Source organism: Coenobita brevimanus, chromosome 74 (genome assembly GCF_032717465.1).
Source record: "Coenobita brevimanus isolate Jiangsu-jjx chromosome 74, ASM3271746v2, whole genome shotgun sequence".
NCBI lineage: Eukaryota > Metazoa > Arthropoda > Malacostraca > Decapoda > Coenobitidae > Coenobita > Coenobita brevimanus.
The window spans coordinates 4298849-4317030 of record NC_137027.1 but is presented as its reverse complement, the minus strand read 5'-3'; the positions used below and the strand labels follow the sequence as shown (position 1 = coordinate 4317030).

At 42.4% G+C, this 18182-nt stretch overlaps 1 protein-coding gene across 2 annotated transcripts in view; it reads right to left on the bottom strand.

The window, feature by feature from the left end:
• DMAP1 (DNA methyltransferase 1 associated protein 1) overlaps nucleotides 1-18182 on the bottom strand; it is a 57189-nt gene that overhangs the window by 20358 nt on the left and 18649 nt on the right. For both annotated transcript variants that reach the window (XM_080278760.1, XM_080278761.1), the window contains exons 3-4: nucleotides 8368-8531; nucleotides 7311-7526 (exon numbers count right to left, since the gene is read on the bottom strand). In XM_080278760.1, the coding sequence (XP_080134886.1) occupies nucleotides 7311-7526; nucleotides 8368-8531 (380 nt within the window). The remainder of the gene's footprint in view (nucleotides 1-7310; nucleotides 7527-8367; nucleotides 8532-18182) is intronic.

Sequence of the window (18182 nt, the reverse complement as noted above, 5' to 3'; positions counted from 1 at the left end):
AAATTAATTCGTTCTCAGAGAGTAACGGAAAGGTCAATGTTGGGAATATCTTTAAGAGACAGGAAAAGATCAACTTGGGTGGGAGAGCAGACTAAAGTCAAAGATATTATAGAAGTTATAAATGAACAGAAATGGAGGTGGGCAAGCCATGTAGCAAAAACAAGGGATAATTGATGGAGCAAGAGGTTGACTGACTGGACGCCAAGAGATGGTAAGCGTAGCAGAAAAAGGCCAGACAGGAGGTGGAGAGATGAGATAGAGAAATTTGCAGGGAAAAATTGGCAAAGATTGGCTCAGCCAAGGAATTCATGGAGAAGGTTGGGGGAGGCCTTTGTTCAGCAGTGGACTTATAATGGCTGCTGCCATATATATATATATATATATATATATATATATATATATATATATATATATATATATATATATATATATACAGTATATATATATATATATACTATAATATATATATATATATATATATATATATATATATATATATATATATATATATATACTATAATATATATATATATATATATATATATATATACTATATATATATATATATATATATATATATATATATATATATACTATAATATATATATATATATATATATATATATATATATACTATATATATATATATATATATATATATATATATATATATATATATATATTAGTTTTGTTTCGTTTTTAAAAGCTCCAACATGCTTGCATGCATTGGCCTTGGTTACCTAATGGGGGCTTTCCACGCTGCACGATCCACTGCAGCCTCCCTGTTCAGTCTCTTAACCCTGAGGTCACACTTAATGACCTCGTCCCATGTCTTTCTTGGTCTACCTCTCATAACCCCACCCCCATATCTCACCTTCCTCACCCAAATATCATCCCTCATCCTCTCCACATGTCCAAACCATCTCGATATACCTCTCCTCATCACAACACCAATACACTCCAGTCCCATCCTACCTCTCAACTCTTCCATCGTCAACCCATCCCCCCCAGACCTTGCACGCAGGGACGCACTACACTTCCACCTAATCATTGTCATTTCTGTACGTCTGAGCCAGCGAATATCCTCCTCCTTTACTGCCCAGGTCTCACTACGATACAGCATTACACTCCTAACAAATGCTGCATACAAAGACCCCTTAGTACGTAAGGAGAGCCCTCTCAATGTCAGAAGAGGCAAGAGCTCCTTGAACTTCTCCCAACTACTTCTTACCCTAGCCACAGAGCTAGCTCCAGCCCCACCTCCAGCACACAACATGTCTCCCAAATAACAAAACTCTTCCACACACTGAAGAGATTAACCAGCAAGTTCAATCCTTTCACGCCTGACAATCTCCACCTGCTCTCCCCGACACGCTGTACACATAAAATCAGCATTATCTCGCAGTCTTCCTCTGATACCACTACATCTCTTGTGCACCCATTTATCACAAACACTGCACAAGATAGAATTACTTCCCCCACCCTTGTAGCAAACTGCACATGGCCACTCTCCCTTGTCTTTGACAGTACTGCCACCGACTCTAGAGATCATCATTTTTGTTTTAGCTGCATTTACCCTTAAGCCCTTGTGCCCCATACCATCTCTCCACTTCTTAAACCTTTCCTCCGCCTCCCTTTCTTTCTCTGCAATCAACACCAAATCATCAGCATACATCTCCCATGGGAGTCCATTTCTAAAATCACGTGAGAGGACTTCAAGTACCATGATATACAACATGGGACTCAAAACTGGCCCCTGATGCACACCAACATTCACGGAAAACTCATCACTCAAATCTCCATTCACTCTCGCCTGGGTGCGAGCACCCACATACATAGCCATAACCACCCTAACCAGCCACTGCTCCAAGCCAAGCTTTCTCATTGCCCACTTCACCACCTCTCTAGGGACTCTGTCAAAGGCCTTCTCCAAATCAACAAAAGCAAAATACAGATCCCTTCTCCTACCAATATATTTTTCCTGAAGCTGTCGAACAATGAATATGGCATCAGTGGTCCCCCTACCTGGCATAAACCCAAACTGCATCTCATCAATATTCACTCTTTCTCTAATCATACCTTCTAAAACTCTCTCCATTACCTTCATTACCTGATCTAAAAGCTTTATACCTCTATAATTTACTCTTTCCAGGGCATCACCCTTCCCTTTGTACACATTTACAATTACACTCTTCAGCCAATCATCTGGGACAACACACTCATAAATAATCATATTTATCAGGTCAGTGACTAACCTCACCCCTTTATCTCCTGAGGCCTTCAACATTTTGGCAGTCAACCCAGACACAACTGCTGCCTTCCCCATCTTCATCCCACCTATTGCCTCACTCACAGTAGCAGCATCAATCAAAAGCCAAAGGCCAAACACTGGATCTGCTGGCTCCAAACTTTTCCTGTCCCAGTCAATTCCTCATTCTACAATAGGCTATAATGCTCTCTCCATGCATCTTTAATATCCTCACTGTTCACCACTACCCTTCCTTCATCATTTTTCATACACTGCTCACCTATAATATCCCGATTATCCCTCTTCATCTGATTTGCCAACTTAAATATCATATTTTTCCTTTCCCCATGATTTAGGTTATCAAGTAAAAGTCTCTGTAACTCAGACCTCGCCCTGTATACCTCTCTTCCAGCCCTACGCTTGGCAGCCAAGTACAGTAAGGTCCCGGGTTACGTCAGTATCGACTTACGTCAATTCAAGGTTACGACAGTCGGTCCATGAGAGGAAATTTTAAAATATAAGAAAATAAAGAAAAAATACGTAAAGCGTGGGTTTTAAAGTGTTGCTGTGTACCGCGAGATGTCTCTGGAGTTTTCCCGCCTCACACTTGACTACCAACAATCGCTCTCAGTCTCACTGCTACCACCGCCTGATACAGTGATACCGTCATTTTCTTGTGTTTTTTGCCATCCTGATTCCATGATGCCTAAGAGACAGCTTCCTGGTGACCATAACGACTCCAAGAAACGCAAGACCATCACATTACGGGAAAAATTTGATATTATTAAGCGTAATGAGAAAGGAGAAAAGGCATCAGCAATCAGGTGTGCGCTAGGGATGAGCCGTACTACCGTAGCTACAATCCTCAAAGACAAGGAACGTATCTTGACTCACGTTAAAAGTGCAACTCCCATGCAATCAACTGTGATTGCCAAGCAAAGATCGGGACTGTTGATTGAGATGGAACGGATGCTAATGCTGTGGATTGAGGACAATAATCAACGGTGCATGCCTCTGAGTGAACAGTTAATCTGTGAAAAAGCACGCACATTCTACCAAGACCTTAAGAAAGAAAAAAGTGAGGAAAGTGAGACCAACGAGACATTTGTGGCATCAAAAGGTTGGTTTACTCGTTTCAGGGCTTGTGCAAACCTAACCAGCAGAAGAATTTTCAGAGAAGCAGCCAGTGCAGATGACGAAGCAGCAAAAACATTCGTTAAAGAGTTGGAGGAGTTGATTGAGAAGGAAGGCTACGTTCCAGAACTTATTTTTAATGTTGATGAAATGGGACTAAACTGGAAACGAATGCCTAACAGAACCTATATTGCTAAAGAAGAAAAAACCATGCCAGGTCACAAAGCATCCAAAGAGCGCCTAACGCTACTTTTGGGGGGAAACTGTGCAGGCGATTTCAAGCTTAAACCGCTACTCGTGTACCACTCCGAAAATCCAAGAGCTCTTAAGGGGATCCTTAAAGCTAGCCTACCAGTTTATTGGAAAAGTAATTTAAAGGCTTGGGTGACTAGTGCAATTTTCATTGACTGGTTTTCAAAGTGTTTCATGCCAGAGGTTGAACGGTATTGTGCTATGAAGAATCTGCCATTCAAAGCTCTTCTCATTATTGATAATGCTCCTGGTCATCCTTCGGGCCTGACAGAGTTGCACCCTAATGTAAAAGTTGTGTTTATGCCACCAAACACAACATCAATCCTACAACCCATGGACCATGGTGTAATAAGAGCATTCAAGGCTTACTACCTGAGAAAAACATTCAGACAGGCAATACGAGCAAAAGAAAATGGTAAAGTAACACTCAAAGAATTCTGGAAAGATTTCAACATCTATAAGGCAGTTAAAAATATTGGAGAATGTTGGGCTGAAGTGACTGAGACAAGTATGCACGGAGTGTGGAAAAAAGTGTGCCCTTACCTCGTAAATGACTTTAAAGGATTTGATGAAGACAGTATAAATGAAGTCAAGCGCAACTGTGTGAAAATTGGAAATGATATAAATCTGCACATAGACGAGAGTGATGTAAATGAACTTGTTGATTCACACCATCAAGAGCTGAGTAATGAAGACTTGCTATACCTAGGAAAACAAATGGAAAATGATGAAAAAAGTGATGAGGCAGAACCGCTAAGACAGTTTAAGATTAAGGAAATGGCAAATGCTTTCGACTTCCTAGAAAAAGCAATGGCTGCATTTGAAGATCAGGACCCAAATGCAGAGAGGTTTGCCAAAGTGTACAGGGAAATTGAGGATGCAGTGTCCTGTTATCGTCAAATCTATGACGAAAAGAAATATGCCGCCAAGCAGTCTTCAATTCTCCAGTTTTTCAAGAGACCTGAACACCGAGCCACAACTTTACCACCAGTTGCTACCTCATCCTCATCATCAACCCCTGACTCCCTATCCTCAGCCCCTGACTCCCCTGCTTCAGTCCCGGACTCCCCTGCTTCAGCCCTGGACTCCCCTGCTTCAGCCCTGGACTCCCCTGATCCAGTCCCTGACCCCTGATGCAGTGCCTTCCACATCGCAACCCCAGTAACGAGTCAAGTTGATGTCAGAAGGTATGTAGTGACACACAGTATGCATCTTTTATTACAGTACCATACGGTAATCGGTCATTTTATCACTGAAATAATTTTGCTGTCTGAGTGAGGGAAAAAAAATAAGCCATCAAACTTGATGTTAGAAATGCTTACATTATCGTGCGGTAATGATGTTATTTCATATTTTACGGCAGTAATTTACAGTAAACTTTATTGTATGATGAAGTACGAAAAGTCCTTGAATATAGGAATAAAATGTGTTGGCAGTGTGCACGTGTGTAAGGACGGGAGAGTGAGGGAGCGGCAGCCAGACTCAGTTGTGGGTGAGGCAGTGGTGGTGAAACTCTGCTGCCATGACGATGAGAAGTGCTGTTACCGCAGCGAGTGAGCTACCGTGACAAAGACTCTTAGCTAGTACAACTTATATTTTATTCAATAAATATCATCAGTTCAAAAGACTATGTTTCTTATACATACCTGTTATAAGATTATTACATGTATAGTATGCAATGTATGGTTGAAAAATCTGTAAGATGCACTGCGGTAAGTACAGTATAATCATAAGACGTAGTGTATAAAACTCGAGTTACGTTCAAAATCGGCTTACGTCATGTCTCAGGAACGGAACTCTGACGTAACCCGGGACCTTGCTGTATTCCTCTTTGCTACCACCCTTCTTCCATTCCCGGAAAAGCCTTCTTTTCTCCTTAACTGCAGCTTCTACACCCTCATCCCACCACCAAGTTAATTTATGTCTTGGTGGTCCTCTTGTCCAATCGCATATTACATCAGTAACTCTCAAGAGATTGTTCTTGATGGCTCTGTACTGTTCATTAATGCTTCTGTCTACAGGTCCCTGTTCAGCCATCACTCTCTTCATCTCGCTATAGAAGGCATCCCTTAGTACTTGGTTTTTCAGCTTCCATATTTTCCTCTTATGTACATAAGTCCTCTTTTTCATCACTCGTTCTTTAAGCACCATATCACAAATCAATAGTTTGTGCTGCTGCACACACTCCTCACTTCCTATAACTATAACATCCCTCAACAGCCTCCTATCAGCCCTCCTAACCAGAAAATAATCTATCTGACTGCTATTTCCCCCAAACTCATACGTAATTAACCTACTCTCTCTTTTCCTAAAATGTGTGTTGCACACAATCATGTCCGTTGCCTCCCCAAACTCGAGTATCCTTTCCCCTTCCGCATTCCTTATACCATACGCACATCCCCCATGTCCATTCATCCATCATCCAATCCTATGTTGCCTCATGAAAAGCGTAGAAGCCTGGGGCTAGGCAGTTGGTCCTGACATTTAAGATGAGAGTGACCAGCCTCACTCATCCCTGAGTGGCATTACATGAGCAATAAGCCCCAATCACCCCTTGGATATAAACCTTCACTGGTTCAATCTGATTGGAGCACAATAATTACCCACTAAACCACCAGGCGCCAAAATTTGGTTATACTGTTAACACCCAGTGTAGTAAATGGTTTCCTGATGTACAGGAAATCATTTGGCTTGTCACTCAGTATAGAGTCACCCACAGGCAGAAGGAAGAGGAAAGAATGAAGGAATGAAAGACAGAAGAGGGAGTGTCTTTCATAACCTTGTGCTGCTTCACCTAGATGACCATTTAAGTCCCTTCCCAAAACCACTATCTCACCATCCCGCATACCACCTACTACACGTATTAAATCATCCCAAAATCTATCTTTCTCTGCTTTATCCAATCCTGCCTGTGGAGCATATGCCGATATAACTGCAGCTATCTTTCTATCAAATAGAATTTTCACTAACAATATCCTATTGCTTACTCTTATAAAGTTCATAAAATATTCCACCCATTTCTCCGCAACCATCACACCAATACCCCCATATCCGTCTGTCCCCCCCCCCACCAAAACAACTTATAGCAACAGTCCTTCCCAACAATCTTTCTGGCTGATCCACCCCTGTACCGGACTTCCTGCAAACACGCCACATCCACCCACTTCCTACTGCATGCCTCAACGACTTCCCCGGCTCTTCCCCTTGCACTTCCCACGTATATATACTGTGTATATATATATATATATATATATATATACACATATGTATGTTGCTTTTCATGTATGAAAATATCTTAGCAAGGGGAAGTCCACATGTTGCTTTTATCGGAGTTTCGTTTTTTTTTTAATGGCTTGAGCCCCAATTACGGTAATCTGTTCCAGTGAGGTTTTATTGTATGTATGTATCACTAGTTTTTCAAAGATATCAATGGCCTAAGAGGGGACAGGAAAGAATATACTGTACCTATGACTTTTCTCCTCTCCTACATGTCTCAGATGAGATCAAAGAACCATATAAGTCTTTCCATCCCATTTGAATGTGGAAAATTAAGTGATGACAGTGATGATGACAACAAGAAGAGTGATGATGATGACGTCAACGATAATGACAACGATGATGGGGCAGTGGCATAATGAACTCTTACAGAACTATAATACATTACATATGTCCTCACTTTTTTCAAAATGTTGGTGACATTATAGTATCGCTCCTTGAGGTCCTCCATCGAGCGTGAGGTGAGGTGTGATGGCCAACGGTCATGGATAACTGGCCACCGGAGGTCAAATCGCTGGCACAGATCAAACAAGGTGTCTGTCTCTGATCTGGTCCATCCATCACACAGTAAGTGCTCGCTATATTCTACGTCAGTGTATTTCAGAAATTCTATTTTCTGTGAAGAAAAATTTTGGATTTAGCTATGAGTATGGACAGAAAAGATGAACTCTTAATCCATCTATCTATTGCCAGATGCCTTAATCCCATAAGGCTTTAATACGTTACAATAACTCATTGATACACTACCACTTTTGTTTAGACATGCCTGATATAGGTTAGCTTGGTAAGCAACTTTAAAAGCAATCTTTGAACCCTACCCTCATAAAAACGAAAGAGCCTATTATAACTTTTGTACTGAAAACTCTTGTTTATTACAATATCACATAACTCGTCAACAAAATGATGAAAACAAATGCAAACTCTCAAGAACTTACAGTCTATGTAGTTTCTGGTATCATTTATACAGTAAACTCTCAATTATCTGGCATAATTCAGCCAAGCCCTATTCCAGATATTGCAAATTGCCAGATATTGCATAGTACCCCCCATCGGCTCAATATTCAGCACTGAGCCAGATGTTGAATTAATATCCATCTCAACTTTCTATCCTAAAAACTTTCCCATGAGTAAAAGATGAAAATTAAGCATAAAATACAATAAAGTAATGATAAAGTACAGTAATATAGTGCCGGTTGACTACCGTTTACAAGTTGGTTGATACACCTTGATGCTGGATATTGCACAGAACAGCTGGCTATGTCCCATTTTGGCACCAGATATTGCATGTTTGCCAGATACCACATTAACAGGGCCAAGCCAGCAGCGCCAGATATTGAGACAACGGACAATTGAGAGTTTACTGTAACTGCAAAATATTTAATACCAGCATGAATATCACAAAGAGCAACAAAAAAAGGGAGTAGCTCTCTCCAGTACATTTGGCATGATTTTATCACCTTATTGAACATAGCAAAGGGGTACTCCTTGCCCTGGTCACAGGTGCGGCGCCAATGGTGTAGGATAGCACCATCCTTACGGGCTGGGTTGGTAAATGGCATCCACTGCCACGCTCGCACCCGCTTCATGCCCAGTTTGGCCTTGACACTCTTGTAGCCTTGCACTGTAGAATGTAAAACAATACTGTATATCAGTTCAAGTACTAAAAATAGGGTCATTCCATGAAAATGTCAGCCATTAGCGTCATTCTCAGAATTGATAAAAAATATAAAAATTACTGGTATATATCATTTTAAAGCTTAAACACAAAATTATACGACTCTGGACAGAAAAAGTTTCTTAACTGTCTATGAGAGTGAGGCACTGAAAAATATACCATGTCACAGAAAAAAAAACTCATGCTGAAATTAGTGATTTTCTTATCATCACTGACCCGAGTATGTATTTGTTTGGAATGCTGTTGTTGGTTTTTATTGAGATAGCATCTGTCTGAGTTATAAGTGTCACTACAGTTGTTTACATATACTTTGCAGTCAGACTGTGGCACGACCTTGCAGAGGAAGTATTTCAGGAGTAACGTGTGTGACGTTTTATTAACATTTTTCCCATATACAGCTTACAAATTGGGGAAAACTAATATAACTTTATATTATAAATAGGCATCCTAGTACCTTACTAATGTGGCCTTGTGATATCTTGTAAGAGACTCTGGTAAGCCATATGCTCCATCACACACATTCCATGCACAGCTTGAGGAACGTTACCAGAAAAAGAAGTAACGTTTCTCATGTGCAGTTTTAAGCAGCATATCACTGCAGTTACATTGAATTCAGGGAGAGATGGGTGAGTACAGTGGGAGAGCTGGATGGGTTGATGTCATGGATAACACTGTTAGGCGAGCGGGGTGGGTGGTATTCGTGGGTGGGAAAGGTGGGTGACCATGGTTGGTGGGCAAGATGGGTCATTGGAATGCGTGGGTCGTCAGGGTGTGTGGCGATACGGCAGTTTGCCAGGGTAGCTGAGAAGATTTTGTGACTGCGGTGCTCTGAATGAGTGGTTGGGTTGGTGGGTTGGATGGGTGGGTCCCAGACGGGTAGATGTGCTGGGTGGCGTTGTTAGATGAGCCTGGTGGATGGCACTCGTGGGTGAGCTGGGTGCATGGCCAAGATCAGTGTGCTTGGTGGGTCGTACAGGTGGCTGGGAAGGGTAAGTGTTGGATGGGCTGAATGAGCAGGTGGATATATGGATAGGTGGATATGTGGCTCCCCACATGACAAGGCAGGAGAGGGACTTTTAGGGCTAGTAGTCATATAACTTGTCACTTAATCAGACTTTAGTACATACAGTACTTTAGAAGACAAATATTTGAAATGAAATTCTATACAGGGGGGCCATTCTATTGAAAGCTGCTAAAACCTCAATACAGTATAATTGTTTCTCGCAGAGCTGAAGGTGGATGTACACACATAAAAATACATGTAACAGTAGAATAAATTATACTAATACTGCATTACATGTGGCAAGATGTGAGAGAGTGAAGCTTCAGATCTCCGATCCATCCGCCTAACAAGTCAGTGGTTTTGTGCGGGTTAGGAGGGGGGATCTGGGGGAGTGGACGTGTGCGACTAACCTGCCCTCTGCTGGCAGACTACCCTGTCCCCCTTCTTAGTGTTTATGACTGTACTGGTTCATAATACAACCAAGCTGTCTAAACATTACCAACTACAGTCATTCAGTCAGTGCCTGAAGTGGGTATGATCAAAGTTAACTACTTTAGAAAGAGGGGCATCAACAGAGTGGGCCATACTGAGATTCATATCCCTGACAACCCAGACAGAGATGAGACAGAAAAGGACATGGTTGTGCAGGCTTTGCCAACTACTCAAGTATCAAGAATGGTACGTACATTCAAAGGGGTGACTTTTCCCTCCTCAATCAACTAGTTTATGTTGATGTTATGTTGTTGATGTCACTTGAATATGATGATGTCTTATAAACAGGAATTGTCTTCTGGTTAGCTAGTTTGTCCATTCATTCATTACCTAATCCACCGTTGTCTCATGAGGCTCATAGGAGTGCAGGGTTAAGCAAGTCAGTCCTGACATTTAAGATGAGTGCCCAGCCTCACTCATCCCTGAGTGGCATTATGTAAGCAGTACGCCAGGACTATCTATTTATCTATCTATCTGTCTAAAGCCTGATGCCCTAATCCTGCAAGTGGTGGCCGCAGACAAAACTACCCCTTAAACCTGCAACGGCTCAATCTGATTGAGGCACCTTAATTGCCCACTAAACCATCCAGTGCCATAATTTGGTTATATGTTTACCACCCAGCACAGTAAATGGCTTCCTGGTGTACAAGAAACCATTTGACTTGTCACTCAGTGTAGAATCACCTACAGACAGAAAGAAGAGGAAAGAATGAAGGAAGGAAAGACATAAGAGGATGGATGGAAAGAAAGAAGAGAGAAAAGGGCAGGCACCCAACAGCAGCACTAGATCGAGTGACTGGATGGTGAGTGCCCTCACCAACCACTTTCTGGTTAGTTTATTACATCAATTTCACATCAATACACGTTTTGTATATGTTTGTGATACTTACAATGACTGTAACCATAATAATACCTGATTGTATAATCATATTTCAATAAAAATCGCAAAAGTAATGTTTCCCACTTTTTCAGTTACGTGTTTCATGGTTACATTTTCCTTAACAGCACAACAGTTATTAGCAATAATCAAATTTGCTTGGCATGGTTACAATCCTTATCTATTGACATATTCTTGATCTGAAATACTCCTTGACTGAATCAGTCAAGTCACAGACTTACTGAAATAACTTATGCCACCTACAAGAGGGGGTAGCATCGCGGTAACATTCCTCACGCAATTTTTGAAAATCTCTATACCATCCAAATTAATCCGACTGTGGTATGATGTAGGGTGAAGTGTTGGCAACTAACCTCGCAAAAAACATTTGTTTATATTGCATACTTTTGCAGATATAACAGAGTAGTTCAATAAACTGTCTCCAAATATAACATTCCTCACGAATGAATGACCCAATACCAGTTCTTACTTACACATCTTAGCATCACCTTCAAAATTTCAAACTTTACCTCTCCTGAAAGAAACAGGCTGAGTAGAATACAGAAATACAAAAAGGAAAGCATAAAAAGAAGAATATCATCATCTGATTAACCTGTACCGTACTAGCAGTGTAAATATACATCCCCCTCTAAAATGCCAATGACGTAGATCTACATCCTGCAGCACTGAGAAGTCATTGCAAGCATCATCATCATCATCAGTGTCTGGGCCTCTTTTCCCACCCTGGGGCATGGTGAGGAGTAGCAACATCCAGAACGCCCAAATTTGCCCCGTCCAATGGGCCACGCTTCCATTCACTCACCATTCAAGCCCCCAGAATCCTGGCTCTATCTGATATGCCAAAATCATTCACCACAATCTGTAGCTTCACATAAACGTATCCAATTGAGTCAATCCGGATGCTGTCAAATTAAAAATGCGTACCAAATCTCTGATCTAGCGCTTCTCCTCACAATACTCGTATTCATCCAGCCAACTAAATCTCGTCAGTCCCCTAGCCTCATCGACTTCCATACCTCTCTTCCTCAAACACTTATCCACCATATCCTTGCACCTTCTCCTTGGCCAACCTTGTTGCCTCCCTTCTTCAAATTTGCCAAGATATACCTTTCTCACCACTCTATTGTTATCCATTCTCTCCACATGACCATACCATCTCAGTACGCTCTCTTCGATTCTGGTGTCCACAGACTTCCTCAATCCACATCTTTCACGAATCACATTATTTAGTATCCTATCCTCTCTCTGTACTCCACATACACTCCACAGCAGTACCATCTCCATTGTTCTCACTCCTGACTTTTCATTTTCATGTCACACCACAGTCTCATATCCATATGTTAAAGCTGGCACTGACACTTCTTTATATATGCCTCATGCAGCTGCAACACTCAAACCTCTGTTTCTTATCAAGGCCTTTATTGCACCAGCTACTTTCCTGCTTTGTGTCACTCTACTTTCCACTTCTTTTGCACATTTCCCTCTCTCTTCTATCACTGTACCCAGGTATTTGAACTCTTTCACCAATTCCAGTCGCTCTCCATTCACTGTAACATCATAGTGGGAGCCACCTTCTCTCTCAGTGACCATAACTTTACTCTTTTCTAAAATTTGCTATCAAGGCACAACACTCAGAGACATCATCAAAACTCAGCACTTGTCTACCAAGTTCTTGTCTGGTATTTGCTAGTAGTATTGCATCATCAGTATACAACAAATTTGAGATATTCCATCCTTCACCATTCATTACCAATGCCATTCCTCTCTCCATTACTCCCGTTTTTTCTTCTCTCATCATTCCATCCATATATATATTGAACAACCATGGAGACATCACACAACCTTGTCGCATGCCCACACCGATCATGAACCATTCACTTAAGATGCCCATTTACTCTTACATATGCTTCACTACCATCATAAAAACTCTTGATGGCTGCTAGCAGCTTAGCATCTGTACTGTACTTGCACAAAACCTTCGACAATCCTTTTCAGTCTACTTAGTCATATGTTTTTTCCAGATCCATGAATGCTATAAACACCTTATAGTCCTTCTCACTAGCCTTATCCACTATCTGTCTTACTGCAGATATTTGATTTATACATCCTCTGCCATTCCTAAAGCCACCCTGTTCATCACTCACTAAGACTTCTGATATTTCTCTTACTTTCTCTATAATAATTCTTCCAAATACCTTCCCTATCACACTCAATAAACTTACGCTATGATAATTCTTGTACTCACTTCGCTTACCTTTATTTTTGTACAGAGGCACAATCACAGCCTTTTTCCACCCTCCTGGCACAGTTCCACTCATCCATGCCTTCTTACATATCTCCAACAAGCACTTCATTCCGCTCCCTCCACTACACATAATCATTTCTGCATACACCTCATCAACCCCAGCTGCTTTCCCATTTTTCAGCCACTTCACAGCACTCTTCACTTGTGCAAGTGTCACGTTTCCTGGCACTGCATTCCTTCTCTGCACACCCCCAAAATCAATCATGTTTATGGTGGCTCTGCTCTCTCTATTCCCATTCACTGGGCTTTCAAAATATTCTTTCCAACCATGGGTTAATAATCTACCACCTAGATCCTTCACACCTTCACATTTCTTTCTGCTATCACTTCTACATTTCCACACCTCTTTCCAGAACAACTTCCTATTTTCAGAGTAGTTTGCATTCATATTTCTTCCTAGATCATCATTTACCTCCTCCTTTTTCCTTTTCATTAGTTTCTTTATGTCGTTCTTGCTCTCAATATATTCAGTTATTATTTCAATTGAACCACTGTCCTGTAACCACTCTAGCCACTTCTTCCTCTTTTCCTCCACTACTCTCTTAACCTCTTTATCCCACCATGCCGTACATTTCATATTTGTTTACTCTTGCCACACCACACACTGCTTTAGCATTCCTAACTAAGCAGTCCCTATATCCATTCCACAAGCTGTCCAGATTCATTTCATTCCAATTCACTGATTCCGACTCCTTCCCTACTTTGGTCCTGTTTTCATCTGCCATTTCTTTGATCCTCAGCTTCTCGACTTTCAGTCTTTCTCCCTGACTGCTCCCCTTTCTCCTGGTCCACCTCACTCCTCTCAGCTTGATCTTCCATACCACAATCATATGATCTGACAGACCTCCACATTGTACTCTCATGGCTCTCGTATCAGCAACTATTCCCAACATCAACCTCTCTACGAGCACGTAATCAATTAAGCCCCTTTCAACACGATCCCTTTGCCCTCTATACCATGTATATTTATGTGCATCTTTGTGTTTGAGATACGAGTTACAAGTGCACAACCTCCTTCCCTGACACATATCCTTCAGGTGCTTCCCATTATCATTTTCTCCTGGTACTCCATTACAACCCATTATATCCTCATGACCAGCGCCTGCTCTTCCATTCATATCGCTCATTACGATCACTTGATTGCTCCTAGGCGTTTCTCCCACTGTTTCATCCAGCTCATTCCAAAACATGTCTTTCTCTTTCTCACTCCTGTCATCATATGGTGCATATGCTACGATCACAGCCACTTTCACCTTCTCAAACTTGAACTTGACATACATCTCAAGCTGATACATTTGTAATCTCTTATACCACTCTCCCACAGCTCATTCATCAACAAAACAACTCTTTCCTTGTATCTTCCTCGCCTATTCATGCCCAATCTTACACATATCACATCCTCCCACTCCTCCACTTCACACCCTTTCATCTTTGTTTCACACAATGCTATCACGGCATATCTTGCGCTCTTGAACACATTCACCACTTCCACCCTCTTGCTTTCCTCATTCACACTTCTCACATTCCACATGGCCAGGCAAATTTGCCAATTTGGTTGGGGCCCTGGGCAGGTATTGGGCCCTCTGAGGCTCTCCAAGACATTTGCCATGATTAACCCTTAAAAGACAGGCATCATAATGTTTTGACATACACTCAGGATAGGCATAATCGGTGGGTGCGATATGGTGGGAAATTTGTGGGAGGGGAGGTGTGGAGGGGTGTGGGGGTTGTGAGGTGGTATGGGGATGGGGACTGGGTGCTTGGGGGAGGTAGGGGGTGGGGGTGGTAAGTGGGGGGTTGGGAGGGGGGTAGGGGGAGAAGGGTGTGGGTGGCAGTGGGGGTTGGAGGGGTGGGGTTGTTTTGGGGGTATGGGGGTGGGAGTGGAGGAGGGTAGGGGGTTGGGGTGGTGGGGGTAGGGGGTGGTGGGAGGATTGTGGTGGGTGGTGGGGGGATGGTAGGGTGATGTTGGGGAAGCAGCTGGGGGATTGGGGATTGTGGGGGGCATAGGGGATGGGGGTGTGGGTGGAGAGGGTAGGGGTGGTGGGACAGTGGGGGATGGGGGTGTGGGTGGAGAGGGTAGGGGTGGTGGGATAGTGGGGGATAGGGGTGGTAGGGGGATGTGGAGGGTATTGGGGGGACAGTGGGGGGAGTTGGGGGTAGTGAGGGTTTGTGGGTGGCATGGTAGGGGGAGGGCAGGGAGGTTGGGGGTGGGGGGAAGGGTGGCAGGTGGGTGGCAGGTGGTGTGTGGGTGCGGTGGTAGGGGGTGGGGTGGGTTGGGTGGGTTTTAGGGGGTGGGGGGGCGTGACCGCATACGCAGTACCCCTGGACAGCATATGCAGACACCCGTCTTATAGGGGTTAAGTGATTTTAGACAGGAATCTGGGGAACACTTAACCCAGCCAAAAACCCCAATTATATGGTTACTACCCAGCATAGTAAATGGTTTCCTGGGTACAGGATACCATTTGGCTTGTCACTCAGTGTTGAGACCATAAAGCATCCCTACAATGAGTGAGTGAATGATGGATGCCAATAAATATTAGATTTTCTTTTATATCTAGTGCATTTTGAAGTCCAATTTAGCACAAAAATTTCAACAGTTCACCTATTGCCTAGCTCATTTTAAAGTTGAGCTTAGTGTTTTTGAAGATTTCTGCTTGCCAACACTGCATGCAATGTCGGCCATAATGACTCGTAAGCTTCTGCTCTTTCAGCACTTGCTTGGTCCCAAAGATGCCGAATAAGAAGACTTTTACTGTATGTATTAACATCACATATTCTATGGGTAAAAATAAAAGGTTCATCATAAGCATTACAATCCATCCATCTATCATCCAATCCTATGCTGCCCCATGAGGAGAGTAGGAGACCAGAGCAAGGCAAGCTGGTCCTGACACTTAAGATGAGAGTAACCAGCCTCACTCATCCCTAAGTGGTATTACGTGGGCAATAAACTCCAACCATCCCTTAAATATAAACCTTCACCAGCTCAATCCAATTGCAGTGCCTTTATTACCCAATAAACCACCAGGCACCAAAATTTGGTTATATGATTACCACCCAGTGTGATAAATGGTTTTCTGGTGTACACAAAACCATTTGGCTTGTCAATCAGTATAGAGTCACCCATAGGCAGAAGGAAGAGGAAAGAGTGAAGGAAAGAAAGACAGAAGAGGGAGTGTAAAGTCACCCGAAGGCAGAAGGAAGAGGAATATGAAGGAAAGAAAGATAGAAGGGGAAGGAAGGAAGAAAGGAAAGGGCAGACACCAAAAGCAGCACTACACTGAGTGAGTGGATGGTGAGTGCCCCCACCTACCACCATACACAATACATCATTCATTCACCATCCAATCCTACATTGCCCCATGAAGAGCGTAGGAGCCCTAGGCTAGGTAAGTTGGTTCTGACATTTAACCCGAGGCATCCCATCGACTTATGGGTACGTCACAACGTTCTGTCACAGCTAGACCCGTCGATGTACTGGTACACCGTGCAAGTGCAAGGTTCATAATTTGCACAATTTTCAATTTTCACGCGTGATTTTTGGTACATATACACGGGACACCTTCCTCTATTCCTCTACAAGATGCCAGGCAGGGACAATGCCTTACATCGCATGACCTCCCCCCCCGCAAGCCATTGTCTCGGCAATTCACATGTTACCAGTGACCTGGCCAATAAAGACATTCAGGGCCAGAGTGATTCCCCAATTGATGACAATGTGGAGGACAAAGTTTACGTAGCATTAGAGGAAGAAACAATCAGAAATGATGATCAGGTAATGTTGCCAAAAAAGGTCAGGTATGTTGATGTGTTAGTGAATGAAACAATGCATATATTGCCTATATTACTGTTTGAAAACCAATATACTCTCGTACTACATATAAATTTGTACCAAATAAATAAATAAATACCGTTTATGAGTGGTGTGGAATAGTTACCCTCCCACAGAACTCGTTTTCTTTGGAGCCAGCCTGATAGAAAACCCAGTAAGGTAAGGAGTATTGCTATCTGTATCGAGTATTTTAAACCTCAGGTGAGCGATTTCTTTATGAATTTTCGATGTTTCTCACCAAAAGCGGAAAGCTGAGCCAAAATTTTTTTTTTTCCAAAATTGGTCGGGACTGGGGGGAGGCAGTGGTGGAAAATCGGTCGGGATGTGACGGGTTAAGATAAGAATGACCAGCCTCGCTCATCCCTGAGTGGCATTACCTGAGCAATAAGCCCCAACCATCCCTTGGATATAAATCTTCACTGGCTCAATCAACTGGGGTGCTGTAATTACCCACTAAACCACCAGGCGCCAAAATTTGGTTATATGGTTACCACCCAGCGTTGTAAATGGTTTCCTGGTGTACAGGAAATCATTTGGCTTGTTACTCAGTGCAGAGTCACCCACAGGCAATACAACATAAAACAAAAATACTGTACCTGAACTAAGAATACTGTTATCATATGCAACAATAAACATGAGAGGCAAGAGGTATGAACTTGGATTAAGCAAGCTCGAAACTTCCAGCATTCATATACCTGCACCTCTATTCATAGACCTTCATACAGTTGGTCCACCTTAACTTGGCACAGATTTTCATTATTTTGTTGGTTAATTCCATTGGCTCAATGACAGAATACAACAAAATTGTGGCTCTACATACTTCCCACAACACTTTTGTGTGATCAGTGATTCTAGTATTCAACTCTTGCTACAGCTCTGCATTCAAGTTAAAGTGGACAGAGGATAAACCCTTTCTCTTAGATTGCATTTGACATCCACACCACCTCTTCACTCCAGCTTATCACACCATGGAATAACTTAACTAAAACCCCTCCAATATGATGGGACGTCATACCTGTTACACTTTTTTACATTATTCTTGACACTGCCAAACAACTATATCT